This window comes from Hydra viridissima, unplaced genomic scaffold (genome assembly GCF_058129835.1).
Source record: "Hydra viridissima isolate aposymbiotic clone 2 unplaced genomic scaffold, HvirCarnegie_v1 scaffold_8, whole genome shotgun sequence".
In the NCBI taxonomy this organism is placed as follows: domain Eukaryota; kingdom Metazoa; phylum Cnidaria; class Hydrozoa; order Anthoathecata; family Hydridae; genus Hydra; species Hydra viridissima.
In genome coordinates this window covers 15797933-15820186 of record NW_028324307.1, presented here as the reverse complement: position 1 = coordinate 15820186, position 22254 = coordinate 15797933, and the positions used below count along the sequence as shown (strand labels likewise).

The 22254-nt window shown below is 33.6% G+C and overlaps 1 protein-coding gene across 1 annotated transcript; it reads left to right on the top strand.

The window, feature by feature from the left end:
- The first annotated feature begins 17176 nt into the window (after positions 1 to 17176).
- Positions 17177 to 18016, top strand: LOC149885331 (uncharacterized). Its single transcript, XM_090094668.1, has one exon. The coding sequence runs from the start codon at positions 17177 to 17179 to the stop codon at positions 18014 to 18016; it is 840 nt and encodes a 279-aa protein (XP_089950794.1).
- The last annotated feature ends 4238 nt before the right edge of the window (positions 18017 to 22254 follow it).

The following is a 22254-nucleotide window of genomic DNA, read 5'->3' as shown; positions in this document are numbered from 1 at the left end:
GTCAAGAGTTGACTTCTTTTTCTAGCTCTTGACATAGCCTTCAGGTCAATTTTGAAAACTTTTCTGATAGTGTCTTTAGAAAAATTGAGTTCCTAGGCTATCTTCCTTATTGACCTCAATGGGTTGTAGGCGATCATGTTTCTTTCCTTCCGAATCAGCTCTTCCGATTTCTAAGCCCTCACGCAGAACTATCAGGCTTGGACTGGGCCGCCGGGATACCGGGAGATTCCCGGTGGGCCGGTTGGCATAAAAAAATATATTATATTTTAAGTTAGGCTACATTTTATTTTCCAAATAAAATGTAAATTAAAATTTAACTAAAAAAATAATAACTTATTTTCTGGCCTCTAATTACATCTAATTAAAGGCCATCTTCCGGCTAATTATATAAATTTCGGCGGCCATCTTGAGCTGATCGAAAGTAGTATTATATTAATAATGAGTTTAAGCATGCGCGCGTTATCTTTAGGCGATGTTAGTACAAGCGTTAGCAAGTGTGCTATGGAAATATTATCGATAAAGTAGAATTTGATTTATTATACGATAATAATAGATCTAAAAATTATAACCCTTATTGAAATTACAAACATTTTGAATTAGATGAGCTAGATAATGCTGAAGCGTAGTCAGAGTTTTGATTCCAAAAAGTAGATATTTATAGATTAAAAGAAGCTTTAGAAATTCCAGATATTAGGAAGACATATAACCGTTTATCTGTGAGTAAAAATGCAGAGAGCTTCGACTCCACTCAAGTGTGTCAAACAAAAGTTTGAGTTTTAAATTTAAAGAACTAGAGCAAATCAACTACTTGAAAGTGCAAAAGATAAATTTCGTATCAGTGTTCACAACATGGTAATGGATCAAGTAATCAGTAGTTTAAAACAGAGATTCTCAGAGCATAGCAGTCTATATGCTGATTAATCTTGTTTAGATCCAAGAAGTTTTGTAGAAAGTTTGAAAAAAATGGCTAGTGGCGCATTGCAGCATCTGAGTGGGTTTCTCAGAAAGTTTGATGCTAGTGTAACGAAAGATCAGCTTCAAACGGAATTATCGGACTTTGCAAGGAAATGGGAAAATTTCGAAATAACTCTTGAAGACGAATATAATTTGATATTTAACACGGAAGTATCTGACTCTGTCTCGGACAACATGCAACAATATAAATCCGAAGAATCTGAAAATGTCTTTACAATCCCAGAAGTGGAAAACAGTGACAGCCACAGAAATAAATGCAAAACTTGCAAAAAATATATTGTTTGTTGTTACTTTGTCCTCCAGAAGTTTAACTTGCATAGTCTTGCGTATTCAAATTTGTTTCTGGCTTACAAATTTGTGCTGAAATTATCCTCGTCACAAGTTGCTTGTGAAAGGTCATTTTCGAAATTGAAATATATTTTGAACAGATTAAAAAATTTGATGAGCCAGTCAAGTTTAAAGTCATTCATGCTGATGTCTTGTAAAAAAGACCTTCTTCCAAGAATTAATAACGATGTAATAATTGATGTCTTGGCATCGACTAGTCAAACAATGAAAAAGTTACTATACTAGTCAATATTGAGTAGCAATTATGTCTACTATTTTTAGACTCCAACTTACAGCAGTGTTTTAGAAATATTTGTTTTTATCAATATTTAGGCTTGGAAGTTTAAATTTTTTTTTTAATTTTTTTAAATAATAATAAACAATAACGCGCCTAAAAATAAAAAGTCCTTTACAAATATAATATAGGTAAATTTAGAAAAATAAGGGCATTAATCATAGTCGCTGGTATGGGCGGCGTGAAGGCTCTCAGCGCCCCTATATATATATATATATATATATATATATATATATTTATATATATTATAAACCAATTGCTTTGTATTTATATATGTATATATATATATATTAAATATATGCAACATACAATAAAGTGGGCCGCCGTGACCAAATTTCCCGGGCCGTTTTTTCAAGCCAGTCCAACCCTGAGAACTATATACAGTTATTGACATAGTGGAAAGCCACGGCTATAATATGGATTTTTATTAGCTAATGAATAAGATAATTACTATGGTAGACTATTTGTTATCTGCGATAAAGTTTTTTTTTTAAAGAATTCACTTTTCTTATGAGAAAAATATATCAGTAGTTCCAGTAAATACCAGTTGTTCCTGAATTTATCAAATTTCATTGAGGACTTAAACAGTTTTATCCCATCCTCCATTATCATGACCTAACAATTCAATAGTTACTGCCAAGGTATTTTCACAGTAGCTCTTTAATTAATAAACTATAAATACATTAACTATAACATCAACAACAGAAGCAGGGATTTGATTTGTAGTAGATAAAAGTCCATTGAACCGTAAGTAATACCTTTTATTATTCTTTATTGAAGACAAAGTAGGATGATTTGCAGTAGTAGATTGTATAGCATTCAAACCATTAACAGTTTTATCAAAAAGGCTCGAGATTTTTTAAGTAGTAGTAGTATAATGTTACTTCTGTACTCAATCCCCTATCAACTTAATTTAAACATTCAACATAGTTCGCTATGTATTCATTTACATAAATTTCTGTAGCTTGTACCAGTAATATTTTTGTAGCAATTTTATCAACATAGTTTTATTGGTAGCATCTTGATTATTAATAAGATTTGCTAAACTTGTTTTTTTATAAATTCCCAAAGCTAGCTGACCAATCATTGCATCAGCACTCTTTTTTAAAAAGTCTCCATCATCAAAGATTTTTGTAGTTTCATCATTAACATCGACAGGAGTTCCTGAAGTTGCTTTCTATTTATATTCATAACTAAAGGACCATTCATGGTTCCACTCATTTTTAAAAATAATGCATCATTAACTACATAATCTTTAGAAGCAGCGTCTTTTGTACTAGTCGAATAAACATTGATATAATCGATGCAGAAAGAAAAATGAAAAGTATTATTTTGATAATTATGGCTTACCACTCTCTAAAAAGCTACAAAAATATCAAAATTATCCAATATACTACAACACGGATCAAATACAAAGAGGTGATCAATTATTTTAAGGACATTTGGATGGAACAAAGTATGAAATTGTTTTGATATGTTTGAAACGTATGATGGCACTTCGAATGTCTGGATACAACAAACGAAAGTGATTGCTGAAAGAACCTTGAAGCTTGAACTACTTTTTCTGATTCTTCTCAGAAAAGCTATTTTTTATACTTTTCATTAACCGTAAAAAAAAAAAAAAAGATGCTGTTGAAGTCGACCATGTGTTATTAGCGGCTATTTTCTGTAGATACCTACACTGCATACAAACTATTTACAAAACGAAAATTAATTAACGAAAAGAAAGCTGATTGTCCTACCTGGTTAAATGATCAGAATTGTCTGCGTTTTTGGCGTTTTTTGTAGGTTTGCCAGCAGGGTGTCTCATAAAACCAATATGGTTTAAAGAAATTTTAGCAATATGTTAAATAAATATATTAAATATATTAGCGATGTTTATTATTAAACATGTCTATAATTTTGTCTCTGGAAAAACATTTAACCATATTGTTTATTCCAACAATATTGTAAAATTACATTCAGCATATTTAAAAGCGAAAGCACATTAATATGATAATTTTAGAATAATGACCAAGTTTTCTGTCAATTCACGCAGAGTCGTAACAAAGAATTTTGTATTGGATTTGAGCCAAAGCTTCCTTACAGGTATAAAAATGCTGAACATATCTACATACCTTCATAACTTTTAATTGTAGGCTTTTCATATATATTGATATATATATATATATATATATATATATATATATATATATATATATATATATATATATATATATATATATATATATGTTGAAAAGTAACAAAAATGCCTTATTTAGCAGTTTTAACTACCTGGCAGTACAGTACTGAATACTGTATAATATTTACACCATTACCATTGCAATACATGTTTACTAATAATAAAGTAAAAAAGCCATAATAGTTAACGATGATGCAAGTTAAGTGCTTTGGTTGCTCCTTCAGACTCTTTAGAAGTAATGAAGTATGACCAACCAGTAGTAGTTTTGAGCTCGACTGCTAGCAAAAGATCATTCAAATCAACGGTAAAAATATCTGGAGGATCTCTGAAGTGAAAAGTTGACCATGAGGGTAAAGAAAGTTCATGGTTATTCACGACAATATCCAATTATATAGATAATGCTAAATGGATTTTATAACACACAAACAGTTTAACCATATTGCTTTTATGAAAGACCTTGCAGGGGTTTTATCATCTAGATTTCAAGCTGTGATGGACCCTAGCAATATTTGTCACCCAAGTAAGAGCTGCTTTGAACCGTGTAGATTTGATTCATAGTGATGCTGTTAGTACTTTATCTCGAATAAAAATATGCTACAAAAACTCTTTTATTGTGTTACAAGTGCGAAGGTTTGAACCACATTCAAAAGAACTATTTACTTGCAAAGAACTTTTCTCCGAAGATCTTTAGATGTTTTAAATATGCTAATGAAAGAAAGATTTATCGAAATGTTGGAAGCTACAGAGAAACGAGTGTAATCGCGAGGAATCTGCGCCACCGCGCTCCTAAACAAAGTTGAAATCAGCGCATTATAAATGGAAATGGAGGGATGAAGAAGGCCCAGATGGGAATTAACATTCGCTAAAAGAGACAATGAAAACGAACTGCAGGATCGGATCGATCGAAAATGGTTATAAGAGTATGATGAAAATAATATGGGGCCGCCCAATTGGCAAATTCCATTAACAGCTGTCATTCAACGAAACAAAGACAGTTAAATTCAATCTGTTTTGGACAGGAGGGAAGCTAACTATTTTATTGAGACATATACAAAGATTCAGATGTGTGTATTGAAAAGCTTAGAGAATGGAGAAATATGGGTAAAAAGCAATTATCGATTTGCACAAAGCTTATCTCCAATTACAAACTGAGAAATCTCTTTGGTCGTTCCAACCCAAAAGGGCATTGTCTGACACCACTTGGCTTATGATTAAATATTGCGTCAATGGTTAAGAATCTGTTGCGAGTGCCATTATTGATTAAGACAAATTGGTAAAGAGTGGAACGTCCGCTTATGTGAACGAAAGTTTTGTTGACGAAATTGTGGTCTGGATTATGTTAAAAGGCATTTTTTAAAACATAGTTTAGAGAGTAAGGAAGGTCAAGATATTAGTAATGATGGGGTTCTTGTGTTAGAATTTCGTGCGCGCTAAGTTGGTTACAAACTACTGTGGTCCATAGGGAATGGAGTTGTGATGCTACTTCTCAAAAGTTAAGAGTGGTGTTTTTAATTTGCGGACAGTTGGTAGGTCATTTACCATTGTGTTTGTGTGTGAGATATATTTATTTTACTGTAATTTGGTGGATTCATTGAACAGAAGTATGCGATTAGAAAAGGTTGTAGTTCATCTTAGAATTTGCGAAGAAGATCAAAGATAAGTGAATTGAAACTAAAATAAAATTAACGTAACAATTTTATAATTATTGTATTTATCCATGGCTATAAAAAAACCTTTGTTTACCAAAAATTTTTTTCCCTTTTCAAGTATCTAAGATAATGTGAGGAAACTAATTCTAAGTAAAACAAGATGCCGTTTATAACAGTATAACTACCTAAAACCATTAATTAATATTTTACACAGCAACAAATTAAAAAATGAAAAGACGCCAATGCCCAAAGCATTATAACTAATATAAAAAGGAAGAAGTCAGTCAGAAACAGACGAAAGGGGAAGGCAGGTTATACGAAGGGAGTTAATCAGAGAAGATTAGTTGGAGTTAGTCGGTAAATGAGAGTCAGTGAAAAAGTACGAATGTTGTCAGTCAGAGTTAGTTTGGAGATACGAAAGTAGGGGATACATGACAGAACTTCAGAAATTACGAAGGGAAGAGTTGATACAGAGTTTTAGGTTATATAAAAAAAAATTATATAAATCAATCCTCTGGTCTACTTATTTTCTACGGAAAATAAGTAGACCAGAGGATTGATTTTATATAATTTTAAAGTGTAAAGATTTTTATTAATGATTATGGTATATATATATATATATATATATATATATATATATATATATATATATATATATATATATATATATATATATATATATATATATATATATATATATATATATATATATATATATATATATATATATAGTATATGTATATATATATATATGGTATATTATAGGAAAAGGATTGTTTTTATTAGAGTTTAAACAAAATTTGCGCGTAAAGAAAAGTAAGCGTGTTAACAAGAATAAGTCAGAGTGCTACCATTACAAAGAACCAAGAGGCATCCTTAAACACTTTTTACCCAAACCTCCTAAACTATACGAAAAACCAAAACCCTATCCCCATTCCCTTAAATATATACTCATAAGTAACTTATAAAAGACCCCCCCATTACAATATGAGTAAATTGTTTTCTAGCTGGAAACGCAACATAAAGCGATTTGACCTACAGTTCACTTAAAATCATAGACGGCAAGCAAAAACTTTCTATAATTCTCAATTTAATTTGTAAATATTATACAAAAAGATACGGTAATTACATACCAGTATGCTGTTTAAGCTTTCAATGAACATTTCAAACCTTAAGTTAACCTTTTTATGTTATGTAATTGTTATGTTTCGCAAAATGGCTCAACTTACAGATGAAACCACTCAGCAATTTTTCGTTAGATTAAACGAGCAACCTCTCAAATGCGAGTTTGCTGATAAGGATAAAGAAAATGAGCATATACAAACATTTCAAAACTTCGTAAATGCAGTTTCCAAAACCCTAACAAAATATTATAATAATTTGTTAAGTATGGCAAAAACATTCAAGTGATGTTCAATTAAATAAAAGAACTTGAGAAAGAAATGATAAAACAAAACGAAGTAAATACAGTAACGAAAACAAGATTTCTCACCAACCAGTAAAGCAATTTTCAAAACACCACATGAGATAGAAAAGAGGTTGCTGAAAAGAGTTTCTAACCGATACGGGAACGAATTTCTTCACACTTATATATGTTTAATATTGGGAAAAAACTGCCATACCTGCGACAAAATCGGGCATTTTGAAACAACTTGTAAAAGTAAAAAACAAAGCGAACGAAATACAACAATGCAGCGATAGCGCGGTCGGTTGATGTTTTTTGACGAAACAATATTTCACTGTCGGACACCAACAAATCCTTTTGCACAACTAAAGGTTATATATTTCTGTATGTAAAACAATCGAGACACAAACCGTTAAGCTAATAAAGCTTGTTCAATTGGTCCTTAAAGATAAGAAAGATTTGTGACTTGTTGACGCCATTATATTACGTTATGATCGTAATAATAAACAAATTCAGACGAAAAGCAGACGAATAAATACAAATATGGCAAGTAGTAGGAAAATGCCGATTCTAGCGCATTCATACCTTTTCCATACTTAAGCTTTATTCGTGTTACTTTTTATAGAGATGCCGATTCTGACGCATTTCTGTCTTATTATAAGTAAACGACTAATTATTAAAAAAAGTAATCCATTTTTGAAATTGACTTAAATAAAATAATTTTTAAATAAAAATGTTTATTGCAAGAACAAAGTATGCAGGTGATTTGAAGGCAATGTTTGATCTTTTGTTTTATAATATGAAAATGGTAAGCATAAACATTAGCAAAGAAGGGATTCATTTAAAAGCAAAAACAATTATTAATATAATGTTTGAAGTTAATCTTCCAGCAGAGCAGTTTGACGAGTATGTGTTCAATTTTGACGAGCCTTTGTATATTGGTATTGAGAGCTATATTAGTAAGGCATTTAAAACGATGAAGAGTAAGAGTTCAGTGACTTTATCGATTTTTAGCCCTGGAAGTTTGACGATTGATGTAAAGTCTTTAGACCATTTTGAGTATAGTATTAAGGTGATGACAGAGAATGTTCAAAATGTGTTTTTTCTTGATTACTTTTCGTATGATGCAGAGTCTAAAAGAAGAATTTCAGTTTCAAGATTTAGTGACATGTGTAGGATGATTAAGCCTACTTCTGAATTTAGCGTATCAAGGGATAAAGGGTTGTTTATTTTTTCAATGGACACTCAAGATATTTTTTTAGAGAGTTTTAAATTTGGAGTAGAGGATTTGTCAGATGAGATGAAAGTTCATAGCGTGTATAAGTTGGAGCAATTGTATCAATATCAAAGATTGTTTTATTTTCGGACGTATTGGATGTTTTTGTAGAGAAGGATAATCCTCTTATGTTCATGTCTACTGGAAGAATTGGAGTAATAAAAGTCTATTTTCTTTAAAAACATTTAAAACGTTTTAAAAGAATTTTATAAAATGGCGCCTCAGAAGGGAATGCTTTAAAAAGGTGAATTAGGTCCAAGAAGCAAACCAGAGCCAATAGGTTCGTATCCTTTTACTTTTTTAATAAATAGCCCATCTCCGTAAATGGGTTTGTTTTTCGTCCAAGGTTTTAAGTATAGCCCAGAACCTGCAGCTGCAAGTTTTACTCCTTTTCCATTTTTGCTCATGTAGACAACACCTCGTCCAGCGATTTTGTCAACCATAGCTGAACCAGCAGAAGATCCAACTCCAGCAAGCAGTCCAGTAGCAAGAGCAGGAACGACTTTTGTAGCAAGAGTACTTCCAATCATTCCTAATAAAGGTAAAAGAGCTCCTATGAAACCTCCTTCTACTTTAGAGTTGTATGCGATTTGTCTTTTGCTAAGTTTAAGAGTGATCCCTTTACCATCTTCGTATGCTTTTCTAATTTTGTTAAGTTGAGCCATTGTGAGAGCGAGAACGTGTTCACCATTCAAGTCTTGATGAGTGAGTTTAATGCTAGCATCGGTTTTATCATGCATTGCTTTTTTAATTTTATCAGCTTGTCCTTGTGAGATGTTCAGTTTGATGTTTTGATAACCGCTCATTTTTAAAAGAAAAGAAAAAAAATTATAACGTTTGAAACATAGATCATTTTTCTTCTCTGATATGAAATCGAATGCTAATGTCTTCACCTCTAAAGTCAATTAAATTTCCATGTTAATCAACAATTTGCGTTTCCATTCTTGAAATTTTGTTTACAACTATAGGCAAGTATATATACTGGTAAGGTTTTTCACTGATTTTGAATCCTCGAGGAGCGTCAAGGCAAAAAGAATAAATGTCGTTTGTCGTTTTTCCATATTCATAAGACGATCCTATGAGATCATTGGTAACTCTAATGACTCCTAACTCTTCAATTCTAACAATGCTTTCAGATTCATAGTAGTCAATAACGCTAGTGACTTTATTAGGATCAACAGGATCTTCTTTTTCTCAACATAAGTGTATTCTTTTTTATCAAACCCAAGAAGTGAGGCTATGCTGTTGTTCACATTAAAATCGACCCAATATTTCGTGTTTGTTCCAGGTTTTCCAAAAGTGAGAGTAGACCTTGAAGTAGTATCACTTGTTCCAAGAATGACACCTTCTACTCTGTATAAGCTTCCAACTTGTTTTTTCATTTCTTTTTGAAGGTAATCATTGATATCATTTATTTCATAAGACCCTTCTTCAATGTAAATGGTATAACTGTTAGAGCCAGCGTTTGGACTATATCTGAAAACGCTATTTTTTGAGGTAACGTTAGCATAAGTGTGATACGTCTCAAGCCCAACTAAGGCCATTTCATACTTTTTATCAAAACCTAAGATCATTAAGTTATATTTAGTAGAGTCTAAAGATTCAGGTTCAGGAACGTCTTCTTCAGTCTCAAAGAATTGGCATTCAATGTCTGTTTTTCCTTCCCAATTTTTAGAAATTTCATCAATGACGCATTCAGGACTTGAATTAAGTTCTTCTATTTTGTTTTGAATGTTGAAAAGTTCAAGTGATGATTTCTTTGGGCAATTTTTTTTCGAAGGAATTTTTAAGTATTTTGTATTCAGGTTGAAAGAGAGACTTTCCAAACACTTGCAATCGGTTATAATCAAGCCATCCCGGTCTAAACAGTAAATTAAGCAACAAAGTTGTTTTTCCACATCCTGATTTTCCGACGATGATTCCTCTAATGCTTCTAGGTAAAAGCTTGTTGTTGTTTCTTTTTGTTTTATCAATGTTCCACGATAAGTCAATCACTTCCATTTTATATATAAAAAAATTTCTTTATGTATCAAAAAATGTATTGCGTCAAATGTAAAAGAGAAACAGAAACGATTCATATGAAAAACGAGATGAAAAAAAATAATCGAAGTATGCTCAAAGGGACGTGTAATTCTTGCGGATCGACTAAATGTATGTTTGTTAAGAGGACTAAAGGAGGTGATTTGGTAGAGTCGATTAATAAACTGTCTAGCAAAGTGAAGCTTCCACGGGCCAAGTTTCCTAGAGAAATGCATATTCGCGGGATGAACTTTGCAGGTCCGGGCACGAATTTGGATAAGAGATTGACTTCAACCGACATGTATCAAGAGTGGAGCAAGCCAGTGGATAGGGTGGACAATGCAGCGTATCACCACAATTTGGCTTATAAATATTTTAATGACAAGCAAAATAGGAATTTGGCAGATCAAATGATGCTTGAAGAGATGAATTCTAATACTAACCCAACGTTAAAAGAGATGAGCGAGCGAAAACTCATCATTCCCATCATCAAAGCAAAAGCTAAATTCGGATTAGGTTTTGGTAATAAAAAAAATTCCCAAGAATCGTCTGAAATGGACAGATCAGCTTGCAGAGGAGCTTCATAAACCGGTAATTCATCATTTAAAAAAGAAGAAGGGTTATTGTGAACGACGTCGATTAAATATGGGCTGCAGATTTGGTAGACATGCAATCGTTTTCAAAATTCAACAACGGCGTAAAATATTTGTTCATGGTGATTGATATGTTTTCAAAGTATGGATGGATTGTACCCTTAAAAAGCAAAACGGGTCTTGATGTGGCTAACGCTTTAAGTAAAATATTCAAAGAAAGAAGGTGTTCGAAAATGTGGGTAGACAAAGGAAAATAATTTTATAACAAACATGTGAAGGCGCTAGGAGTGCAATTGTATTCCACTGAAAACGAGGAAATAAGTTGTGGCGTTGAGCGGTGAAACAGAACAATGAAAGAGAAAATGTTAAAATATTTTTCAGCTAATAACAATAATAAATACATTGACGTTTTAGATGAAATGGTGAAAATTAACAACAATACAAAGCACTCCTCCATCAAAATGACACCAGTTGAAGCTAGAGAAGAAAAGAATAAAGTTTGGATGAATCTGTATGGAAAGACGCAAACTGAAAGACAAGAACCAAAATTTTCCATGGGTAACAAGGTGCGAATCACTAAAAAGAAGTCTAATTTTGAAAAAGGGTATACTCCGAGATGGACTGAAGAGGTTTTCACAGTGTCAAAAATTCAGTATACAGATCCGCCTACGTATAAATTTGATGACGCTAACGGAGAAGAAATTCAAGGTACTTTTTAGGAGCAGGAAATGCAAGACCCATCAAGACATATTCAGAATTGAAATAATAATTTGAAAGCAAAAGAACAAGTCATTGGTTAACTGGTTAGGATATCCAGATTCGTTTAACTCGTGGGTGGATAATAAAGAATTAATTCGTTTGAAAAAATGAGTTAAGTAATTTTCTTTTCTTTTTAAAAAGATAAATTATATAACTGTTGAAAATTTTGATGAGAGTAAATTATTTGTCGAAGAACTTTTATTCAGCAACAAAACCCATTCAATAACAAAAAATTAAGCTGTGTTATAATTATCCCTCTGGACAAGGTCCTCTTTTATTGCGAACACCCACAATATTTTCGTATGGCGTGTGTGAAAATAAAGAAATGACAATGCAAAAACTTACTGGTTATTCCATGTCCTTTCAAGGTTTCAACGAGAAAAATGGCATAAACGAAGAAGAAAAAAATTTCATCGAGGTGACTGAAAAAATATCTAAATTTCTTCGTGAACAAGTCATCAAAATGACGCCTTTGTTAAAAAAAGGAGGAAGAACGAAAAAGATCATGACGGAAGACTTGTCCATTTTTAAAAGCAAATCTGAATGTAGTACACCCCTATTTTATGGAAAGTTGTTTACCAAGAAAAATGAAAAAAATACCAAAGTGACTTCTCTCTTTTATGCAAAGAAAACAGAAGAAGATGCTATGAACGGAGTAAAATGTTTAGAATGGAATAATAAGCTTGTTGCAAAGAATCCGCTCGATTACGTTAGAAAAAAATGCTATGCAATTGCCTCTTTAAGAATTGAAGGTGTTTTTATAGGATGGCAGATTGAATCCATTTAAGTAAAGATTCCTGAAGTTATTATCAATAAAGTTTTACCTTCTTTTCAATCCATTATGAGTAAAGACTTGGATTTGGGAGAAATGGAATCTGATGATAACTTGTGAAATACATGATTTTTAAATTTTTAAACAAATTTAAAAATGATCAACGTAGAAGGAATTATTTTACCTAATGAGGCTTTAACTAACTTTCAATTGAGAAAGACTGCTAAACAGTTATAAATTAAAAACTTTCGAGGTGTTTTTGTAGACGAGTTGCCAAAAAAGCCAAGAAGAAAAGAATGCGGTATTGTGAATACGGGAGATTCGAGAACTAATGGATTTCATTGGGTGCGTTGGTTCAAAGAGGACGATAAAAAATATAGTTTTGATTCTTATGCTCAACCCCCTCTTGTGGAGCTCATCGATTATTTAAAAAGTCCAGTTCTTTATAACAGCGAGAGAGTTCAATTCGGAGACACGTCTTATTGTGGTCATTTGTGTCTTTACGTTTTGAAGAAAATGGATGAAGGATTGGACTTTCAAAGCATCATTAACACATTTTCGTAAAAAAAAAATATCTGCAGTAGATAAAATGATTGATAAGTTTGGAAGGACAGAATTGGGAAAGTATTTATACAACCCTTATTTGGTAACAGCAAGTGAGCTGTATGTGAGAACGGATGTAAATAGCACTATTACTGATTTTAATTCTCAAAAAATCATTAATTTAGCAGAACCGTCCAACTCTCATGACGCTGCCACAAAGAATTATGCGGACACGCATTCATCGGGAGGAACTGGCCCGGTGATTGGAGCTGCGGACTTGGATTTAAATTTTCACAAAGCGATCAATTTCAATGAGCCCACCAGTCTGCATGACGCCGCCACAAAAAATTATGTCGAAGTGAGTTCGAGCATGCGTATTAAAACAGACGAGTCAAGTACCATCACTGGAGACATCGATATGAACTCCCACAAATTGATCAACGTCTCTGATCCGACTAGTTTGTACGATGCGGCCACGAAAGCCTATGAAGACACCAAAGTCGCTTATAATAATATTTCTTACACAGACATTAACATGACAGCACACAAACTCACCAATTTGGCTGAGCCTACATTGGCTTCGGACTCTGCCACAAAAAATTATGTGGACACTTATTCGTCAAGTGGAGCAACAGTGGGAAATGCGGATTTGGATTTAAACTCTCACAAGTTGATCAACGTCTCTGATTTGACTAACGCGCAAGATGGAGCTACAAAGAATTATATGGATGCTTTATCGCAAACTTTATCGCAAAAGTCCAATTTTTTAGGAATGGTTCCAAATTCAAGCTTTTTGTCTTTAGGACTAAAATATCAAACGGTGGCTGCTGGATTGGCTGATGCTGCTACTGTATTGAATTACTCTGACGGTCCAGGAGTTTTAAGAAGATTGTGGTTGGCTGTCAACGGAACCGTCACAGGAGGATTAAGCGTTCCTGGAAACGTTTTTCTTCGAATTCATACAGACGGTGAAATTAACGTGGAGAATTATTCAGATACCACAGAAGGAATTGGTCTAGACCAAACCGCCCTCGCAAGCGACTTGCTTTTTTCTCCTCTTGGCGGAACGGGTTACGCCAATTCTTTGCAAGGATGCAATGTATACAACACCACTTCTTTAGGAGGCTATTTCACACTCGACATGCCTTTTAAAACAAACATTGCCATACTATTACGGAACAAAACAGCTTCGCCAGTGACGTACTGGATTCAGCCTTTTATAACCACATTTTCTACCATTCCTACTAACTTACCTTTTTACAAGCTATACTCGGTAACGTTTAGGTATTTAAACACCACTTATGGAAAGGAATATATATTAAAGAATTCTATTGGCAAGGAAAATGGCGTGTTTTTAAAATACATCAGAATGCACATCGTTGGCGCCGCTTGAAACTGGTGGGAATCTAGAGTGAGAATGTATGATGGAAGTACAGTTCCTCCTGGAAATGGATACGTCATTACTCCGTGGACAACCTACAGTGCAAACGGATCCACCACTTTCCCTGGGTATGATGCTAATAGCAAATGCATTTTCTCTTCGTCTAGATTAGAAGATTTTTACTTGTCTTCATGGAACGGATCAAACGTCAATTCTTTCAACAACAAATCAACAGGACTGGTGTATCAATCTACGACTTCTATAGTATCCACCACCATCATCTCTTTTTACTGAAATTTCGGAGAAGCAGACTCTATGCCTAACGTTGCAGCTGGAAGAAGACTTGTTGTCACTCTCAATTCGGGAGACGCTCAAGTCGGTCAATCTGGAAGCTTTTACCTTTTGCTTGGACAAGCGTATTATTATGCCTAATGGACAATAAAAAAATGAATCGCAAAATGATCATACAACGAAAAGAAGACGAAGAAAGAAAAAAGAACGTGAAAAATTTCTTAAAGAATATCGCGAAAGATGTATGATAAGATGCAATTAATAACAATTTTTTTTAAATAATAAAAAGATGCAATGTGTGAGAAGAGTTCATTATGATAGAAAGAAAGAGTGGAAAAAATGCGTTATTGTTTTTGACAAGTATTTAAAGCACTCTCCGTTAAAAGGTGGTGAGAGATATGAGATATTTGCTCATAAAAGATATTCATTTGATTCGTTTGTCTAAGCAAAAGATTCTGTTCATGTTTGGTATTGAAAAGGGGATAGCGTTGGTGAATTTGAGACATGATCTTAATCTAAAGTTGAATTATTTTAATCACAGTATGATAATTTCAGAGCCTGTGAATCAGATCTTTATGGATATTTACAACAAAAGCGACAAAGACGTGATTATTAAAAAAGGCGAAAGTTTGTGTTTAGTAAATTTTCTTTAAAAAAATATTTTTTTTGTCTTAATAAAAATGGACTATAAAAGTTATAAAGAAATAAATCCGAGTCTTCCTACAGCTCCCACTGAGGCTGAAGAAGGTCATGTTTATCGTCTTGGTAAAATAAACGAGATTCAGAAAGAGATGGACAACGAGAGAAAAAAGAGAATTCATTTAAGTAAAAAGTACCATCGCTCTTTTAGAATTATATCCAATGTGGACAATTCAATGCAAGTGTTATGTATAGCTTTAGGTACGGTTGAAATTAGTCTTTTGAGTACGATTGTTGCCAGTCCAGCCGCGATTGCTTGTGAAGGTGTTGCTATTGGAATAGGTTTTTTATCTATTGTTGGAGGGCAAGTGAATAAAAAGTTGGCGTTAAAAGCAGAAAAGCATGAAAAGATTAAAGTGTTGGCAGAGTCAAAATTGAACACGATCAGCGATCATATTTCGAAAGCGTTGATGGATGGAAAAATAAGCGATTCTGAGTTTCAGTTGATTTTGGAAGAGCTTCAAAATTTTAAAGAGATGGTGGAGGAGATCAGATCAAAATCTAAAAAGGGAATAGATGAGTTGACTAAAGAGTCTTTGATCCAAAAAGGATGAGAAGATGCCATTCAAACGTTTAACAACCTATTTAAAAAGGGACAATAAACGTTTTTAAGATCGTTTATTGTTTTAAGATTGATATTTTTTTTCTTTTCTTTAAAAAATGACCTTTTATAAAATACAAGACCCGAATAAACGTTATGAAATTGTGAAAGAGGTGTTGGCGAGAAGAAATAAAATTTATCAAGACAGTGTGAATGAAAACTTGATAAATTCTCAATTTCAGACGGAATGTGAGCAAGCTGTTTAAGCTGATTATTGAGAGCAATAAAAAGGTGATAGATAGTATTCAGTCTAAACCGATGGATAGTATTGAACCTGTGATAGAGTTTACTGCTATAGATGAAACAATTCCTTTAGGTAATATTTCTGCGACGTATTTGAGTCTTCAGAATAAAGTCAACAGAGGAAAAAATTTTAAGAACAAGTTTGAATTGAGTAGAAAAGAGGGTCAATATAGCATTGGAAAAATGGGTGTTTTGTTTGAAAGAGATGATATGATTTTGGAGGTGAAAGGTATGAAGGTACAAGAGGTCTTTGGGAGTTGATGACTAGTCCAAACATTTCAAAGAATTTCGACGATGTAGATGTGGCTCATTACTCGGAGATATTGGTCAATAGTGGAGCCGTAAAGCCAGATGCAAGAATGAATAAACCAAGAAAATCACATATTGAAAAGTACAATCGTATTATTATTCCTATTGAAGAAAGTCTCAAGTCTCGAAAAGGTTATGGACTTATCGTTCTTCCAATCAATCCGAATGCGTTAGTAGAAAAGCTTTAATTAAGTATTGCTACTTGTCGTGCTGGAAACACGGCTTCAAGAAACGAGGCTGTGAGCATTTGTGACGAGCTGCTAAGACAAAAGGTGATTAGCGAAGACCAGAACAAATCCATTCAGAGATGCGTAAAATAATTTTTTTGCTCATAAAAAATGATCGTTTACAAAAAGAGATATGTGAGAAAGCACGTGATTGGTGGAAGCGGTATATTTGACACGTTTAAAAATTTCATGAGACGAGCGGCCACGTCGAGCGCATCGAGAGCAGCGTTGACTTTGGCTACTAAAATGGCAAAAAGTGAATTGGGACGAGAAGCGATTATAGCTGCCAGTTCTTTTGGAAAAGAATTACCCTCATCCGCCATCTCTACTGCTAAAGATGTAGCTATTGATAAAGGCAAGAAAGCTATTGAAAAGGTGTATGCCAAAACTGGAACACCAAAAATAACTCAGAAAAGCAAAGACATTATTTCAGAGTTGGTCAAATCTCCAGCTCCAGGGTTTTTAGTTGAGTATTCTATGATGGGAGGTCCTTTGAGTAGTAAAAACGCCATTCGAATCCAAGACCTGGTTCAAATGGGACAGGGACTTAAAATCGTCGTTTGAAAAATTTTTTTTTCTTTTATATAAAAAATGGCAAACTCCGAGAATTTAAATTTTACAGAAGAAGTCATGATTGATAAAGGAATCGAGAGATTCGAGTTTCACGAATATGAGCCCGTGAGCACCAATTTAAACAACACTGGAGAGATAAGAATTAATATTGAACAGCAAGATTTGTTTACTCTTCCTTCTGAGGCTTATCTATTGGTTGAAGGAAGACTGACTAAAGCAGATGGGAAAATTTATGCAGACACAGATGTGGTTACTTTTGCAAACAACGTTATCATGCATCTGTTTAGCCAAACTTCTTCTTATTTGTCAAATCAAGAGGTAGAAACCATCTATAGCCCTGTTCAATCCACTACCATGTTTGGTTATCTTAAATACCCGGTAGAGTTTCAAATATCTGAAGAAATGAATCAGCTGTTGCAACGCGATACGACAGTGGATGCTTATCTTACTAATAACTTTGGATTTACCAACAGACACGCTTACATTATTAAGCAACCTGTGGATAAAGGAACCTTTTCATTTTGCATTCTATTGAAACACGTTTTTGGTTTTTGCGACGATTACGATAAAGTTCTTTATGGTTTTAAGCACACCGTTACCCTTGTGAGAAAGAGCGACACTGGCGCCATTTTTAAAGCCAATGGTACAGGCGCAGGAAAAGTCGATTTGACTAAATTGTCTTTGTTTATGCCTCATGTGACTCCCTCTCTCTTGGAAAGCAACAACCTTTACAAAATCATCGAGTCTAAAGTAGACGTTCCATTATCGTTCAAGTCTAGACAATGCGACACCATAAACATACCCGTGACGAATACATTTAGTAGGAGACTAAGTGTATTCGTCACGGAAATGTTAATGGTGTCGCATTTAATGGTGCCGAAATCCATCCGTCTTTGATCATTGCGACATTAAAAACATGTATGTGACCTTAAACAGCGAAAGGTATCTTGCTGTAGACTATGACCTGGACTTTAAGAACAACAAATTCGCAAGGGCTTATAGAGATGCGTGCAAGTTTTACAACAGACTTTACGGCATTGACGATATTGTAGCTCAACCTAATATGACCGGTTTAAATTACACATACATTTGCCCTCTCTTTGTTTTCGATGTAAGCAAGCAAGCAGAAAGATTAAAATCAACCGTGTTGGACGTTCAAATCAAGGCAGCCTTTAATGCAAACGTTCCTGCTGCTACTCAAGCCTTTGCTGTAGTCATTTCTGATAAGATGCTCAGGATTAAATCCGACGGTAAAAAGATGAACATTGTTTATTAATAATTTTCGCTCCTCTTAAAAATGAGGTATACGAAAAAAGATCTTAAAAAGCTTCTAAAAGAAAACGGGTTGACTCAAACGTCTAAAAGCAAATTGTCTTTGTTCATGCTGGCTTTAGAAAATAATTTGATTGATAAGAGCGAGTTGATGAAGGATGTGGAGGAGGATAGACCTGTGGGTAGACCTAAAAAATTGAATTTGAGTTAAGAAAATTCATTCCTATTTTAAAAAAAGATGGACGACTATTTCAATTCTTCTTCTGTTCTTATTAGTTATAATTATGAAGGTGGTTTTGAAGGTGATTTTAAAGGTAATTTTGAAGAATATAATGTTGACGACTTTGACATTTCTGTTCACTATGATTTTGGAGACATAATGCAGGAACCCATTGAATATGAAAGAGATGGTCATCGGTTTATAATTAGATATGATGAGCCTTCTACTAATTATCATGAAAGATTTTCTGGTAGGCTTTATAATATTGATGACCCTAACAATCCAATTCGTATTCATCATCATTATAATCCGATTCATAATGAACCTTTTCAATATGAAGTAGGCGGTCATCGGTTTACAATTGAATTTGGTAGACTTTATAATATTGACGACCCTAACAATCCGATTCCTTTTGAAACTGAAAACGAGTATTTTACAGACTCGTATGACTCTGATGACTCGAATGACTCGGATGACTGGTATGATTCGGATGAGTCTGGATATGAGACAGATGATTATTCGGAAATAGAAGAAAAGATATCGAAGAAGAGGAAGAAGATGAGTCTAAAGAAGATGAAAGATCATGCGCTCCTGCAGCTTAAAAGACTTTTTAATTTGAAAGAATTAAAAAATTGAATTTGAGTTAAATAAATTTATTACATCATAAAAAATGGAGAGCATCATTAGAAATATAGATTATATTGAATATGTTATGGAGAAGAGCATTGAGGAATTTCACGATTACATGTATGAGGATATGGAATTCAAACCTGATGGATATGAGAAAGAAGTGGATAGGATGCAGTTGCTCATTGCTAAATCAAATGATTACCTTATGAAATTGATGGATATAAAAGAATGTCGCGATATTAGCACCATAAAGAAAATGCTTATGGATCTTATAGTTTATTTGCATAATGACCTTATTAGATATGAATTGGAGGAGTTAGGTAAATATCTTATCTATTTAAAGAAAGCAATAGAAGACATTGATGATTTAGATGAAGGCTCATGCGCTCCTGCCGCTTAAACATTTTTTTAATTTGAAAGAATTAAAAAATTGAATTTGAGTTAAGTTAAATATTTTCCTTTATTAAAATGGATAAAATGACCGTGAGAGAGTTAAAAATGATGGCTGAAAACCGTGCCATTAAAGGTATCTCAAAAATGAGAAAAGCTGAGCTTATTGAAGCTAATAAAAATACAAAACCTATTATCGGATATGGACCTATAAGACGTAGAACGACTGAGGCAAGACCGTTGCCCGCTCTGATTGTTGAGTCAGTAATTGATGAAAAGCCTACAGTGGTTAGATTTGTTAGACCTCCTATAAAAATTAAACCAGTAAAAGTAAGGTTTGTTGTTAAGGATAATAAGCCTCCCATTGCTCCGAAACCATCCATTATTCCACCAAGACTGGTTATTACGAGACCTCCCATTGCTCCGAAACCATCTCCCCTTGATTATCCTAATGTCGATTCAACTCCTGTGCTTGCTCCTAGGTAATTTTCAAGGTTTACAACGGCTGCGAATAACGTTTCTTCTTTTGTTTTGAATAAATTTAAAGATGTTGTGGAATGGGTGACACCATACGTCCCAGAACCAAAAAATGAAAAGAAAAATTGACTCTTTAAAATCAATCGTGAAATCGACTGTTTACAAACCGCCAATTAAATTTCAATTGACTGATCATGCGCTAAATTATATTACCAAGCAATTTTCTTACACCTCTTCTATAACTTATCAAGACCCTACAGCCTTTCTAAACATGGTTAAATAAGCTGCGGTTAAAGTCATAGAGATAAACACAAAAACGAACCTTGTTTTAACGTGTGAAATGATACAGGTCAATATGGTTACAGGTTTTGAGAAAGTTCGAACTGTTCCTTTTTCTTCTAGATATGAAGTTATTCTCGAATCCACAGATACTAGTGCGAGCTTTGAAACATGGAAAGAAAGAATTCTTGAAAACATTGTTAATTACAACAAAGAGGGGTCTAATTGGAAAGTGTTTAAAACTTTAAAAATAGATATTAACATGATTAGTTACACTCCTCTTACTGCCTCGTCCTATATTGAACTTCCTGATGACTTGAAAAATAAAAAGGCGATTATCAATATGAAAAACAAAGACGATCAATGCTTTAAATGGTCTATCGTTAGAGCTCTGAATCTAAAGAATAGAGATAATGAAAGAATCGACGAAGACTTGATGCTAAAATCGGAAGAGTGGAAATGGGTAGGACTTGATTTCCCCTTCAAGTTTAATCAAATCGACAAATTTGAAAAAATTAATCCAGGCATTAGCATCCACGTTTTTCGATATGAAAACAAAAAACCTTACCCTTTAAAAATATCTAAATATTCAGATCGAAAGCATAGTGTTGATTTGCTTCTCATTTCAAACGAGGAAACGAATCATTATTGTCTCATTAAAAGTTTAAGTCGATTGCTTTCATCACAAACATCATCACACCAACATAAAAAACATTATTGTAGAAATTGCTTGCAAGGTTTCAACTCTGAAGAATTGCTTCTTAAAAATTGGTCTTACTGCGTAGAACATGATTCTTGTCGAATTGAGCTCCCTAAAAAAAGACGACAAATGGAACTCTCATCGACCTGTTGTAGTTAAAAAAATACAACAGGTCGATGAGAAACTACCGAGGAGCTGGAAACTACCGAGGATCTGCTCATAAAAAATGCCACTTGGATTATCAAATTCCAAAATTCTTCCCTGTGGTCTTTCACAATTTGTCTGGTTATGATAGCCATTTGTTTATTAAAAAATTAGCTGGAAAATTAAACTGTATTCCCAATAACGAAGATTATAACATTAGCTTTTCAAAACAAGTCAAAATGGGCAAGTGGAAAGATGAAAAAGGAAAAACGCAAGACGTATGGCGAGAATTAAGGTTTATTGACAGCTTCAGATTCATGGCCTCTAGTCTAGACAGTTTGTCTAAAAATAATTGACTAATGATCAATACAAAAACGTTTCCAAATATTATTCTGGAAAGCAGTTTGAACTATTGCGTAAAAAAGGTGTTTACCCTTACGATTGGTTAGACTCGATTAAAAAGTTTTATGAAACGCAATTACCATCGAAGAGTTCTTCTCCAAGCTCAACGATAAAAATATTGAAAAAGAAGATTATGCGCATGCTCAAAACATTTGGAACGAATTTGGATGCAAAACGTTTAAAGATTACCACGACCTTTACAACGTGTCTGACGTCTTGATTCTAGTAGATGTTCTTGAAAATTTCAGAGACGTATGCATGAATCACTATGGACTAGACCCTGCTTGGTATTACACCTCCCCAGGTTTGGCTTGGGACGCTTGCTTAAAAATGACAAAGATAGGATTGGAGTTATTGAGCGATCCTGATATGCTTCTCATGGTTCAAAAATGAATACGTGATGGAATAAGCGTGATCTCAAACCATCTAAATTCATCCAATATTTAGACGCTAACAATCTATACGGATGAGCGTAAGCCTCTTCCTACTCACGGATTTGAATGGATGGCTGAAGACAAACTTTTAAACTGGAAAAACATTCCATGTCTATTAGAGGTTGATTTGGAATACCCTAAACATCTTCACGATGAACACAATGATTATCCTTTAGCTCCTGAGTGA

Coding starts and splice junctions, on each gene's coding strand:
- LOC149885331 (XM_090094668.1), top strand. CDS start 17,177: ATGATTGATAAAGGAATCGAGAGATTCGAGTTTCACGAATATGAGCCC.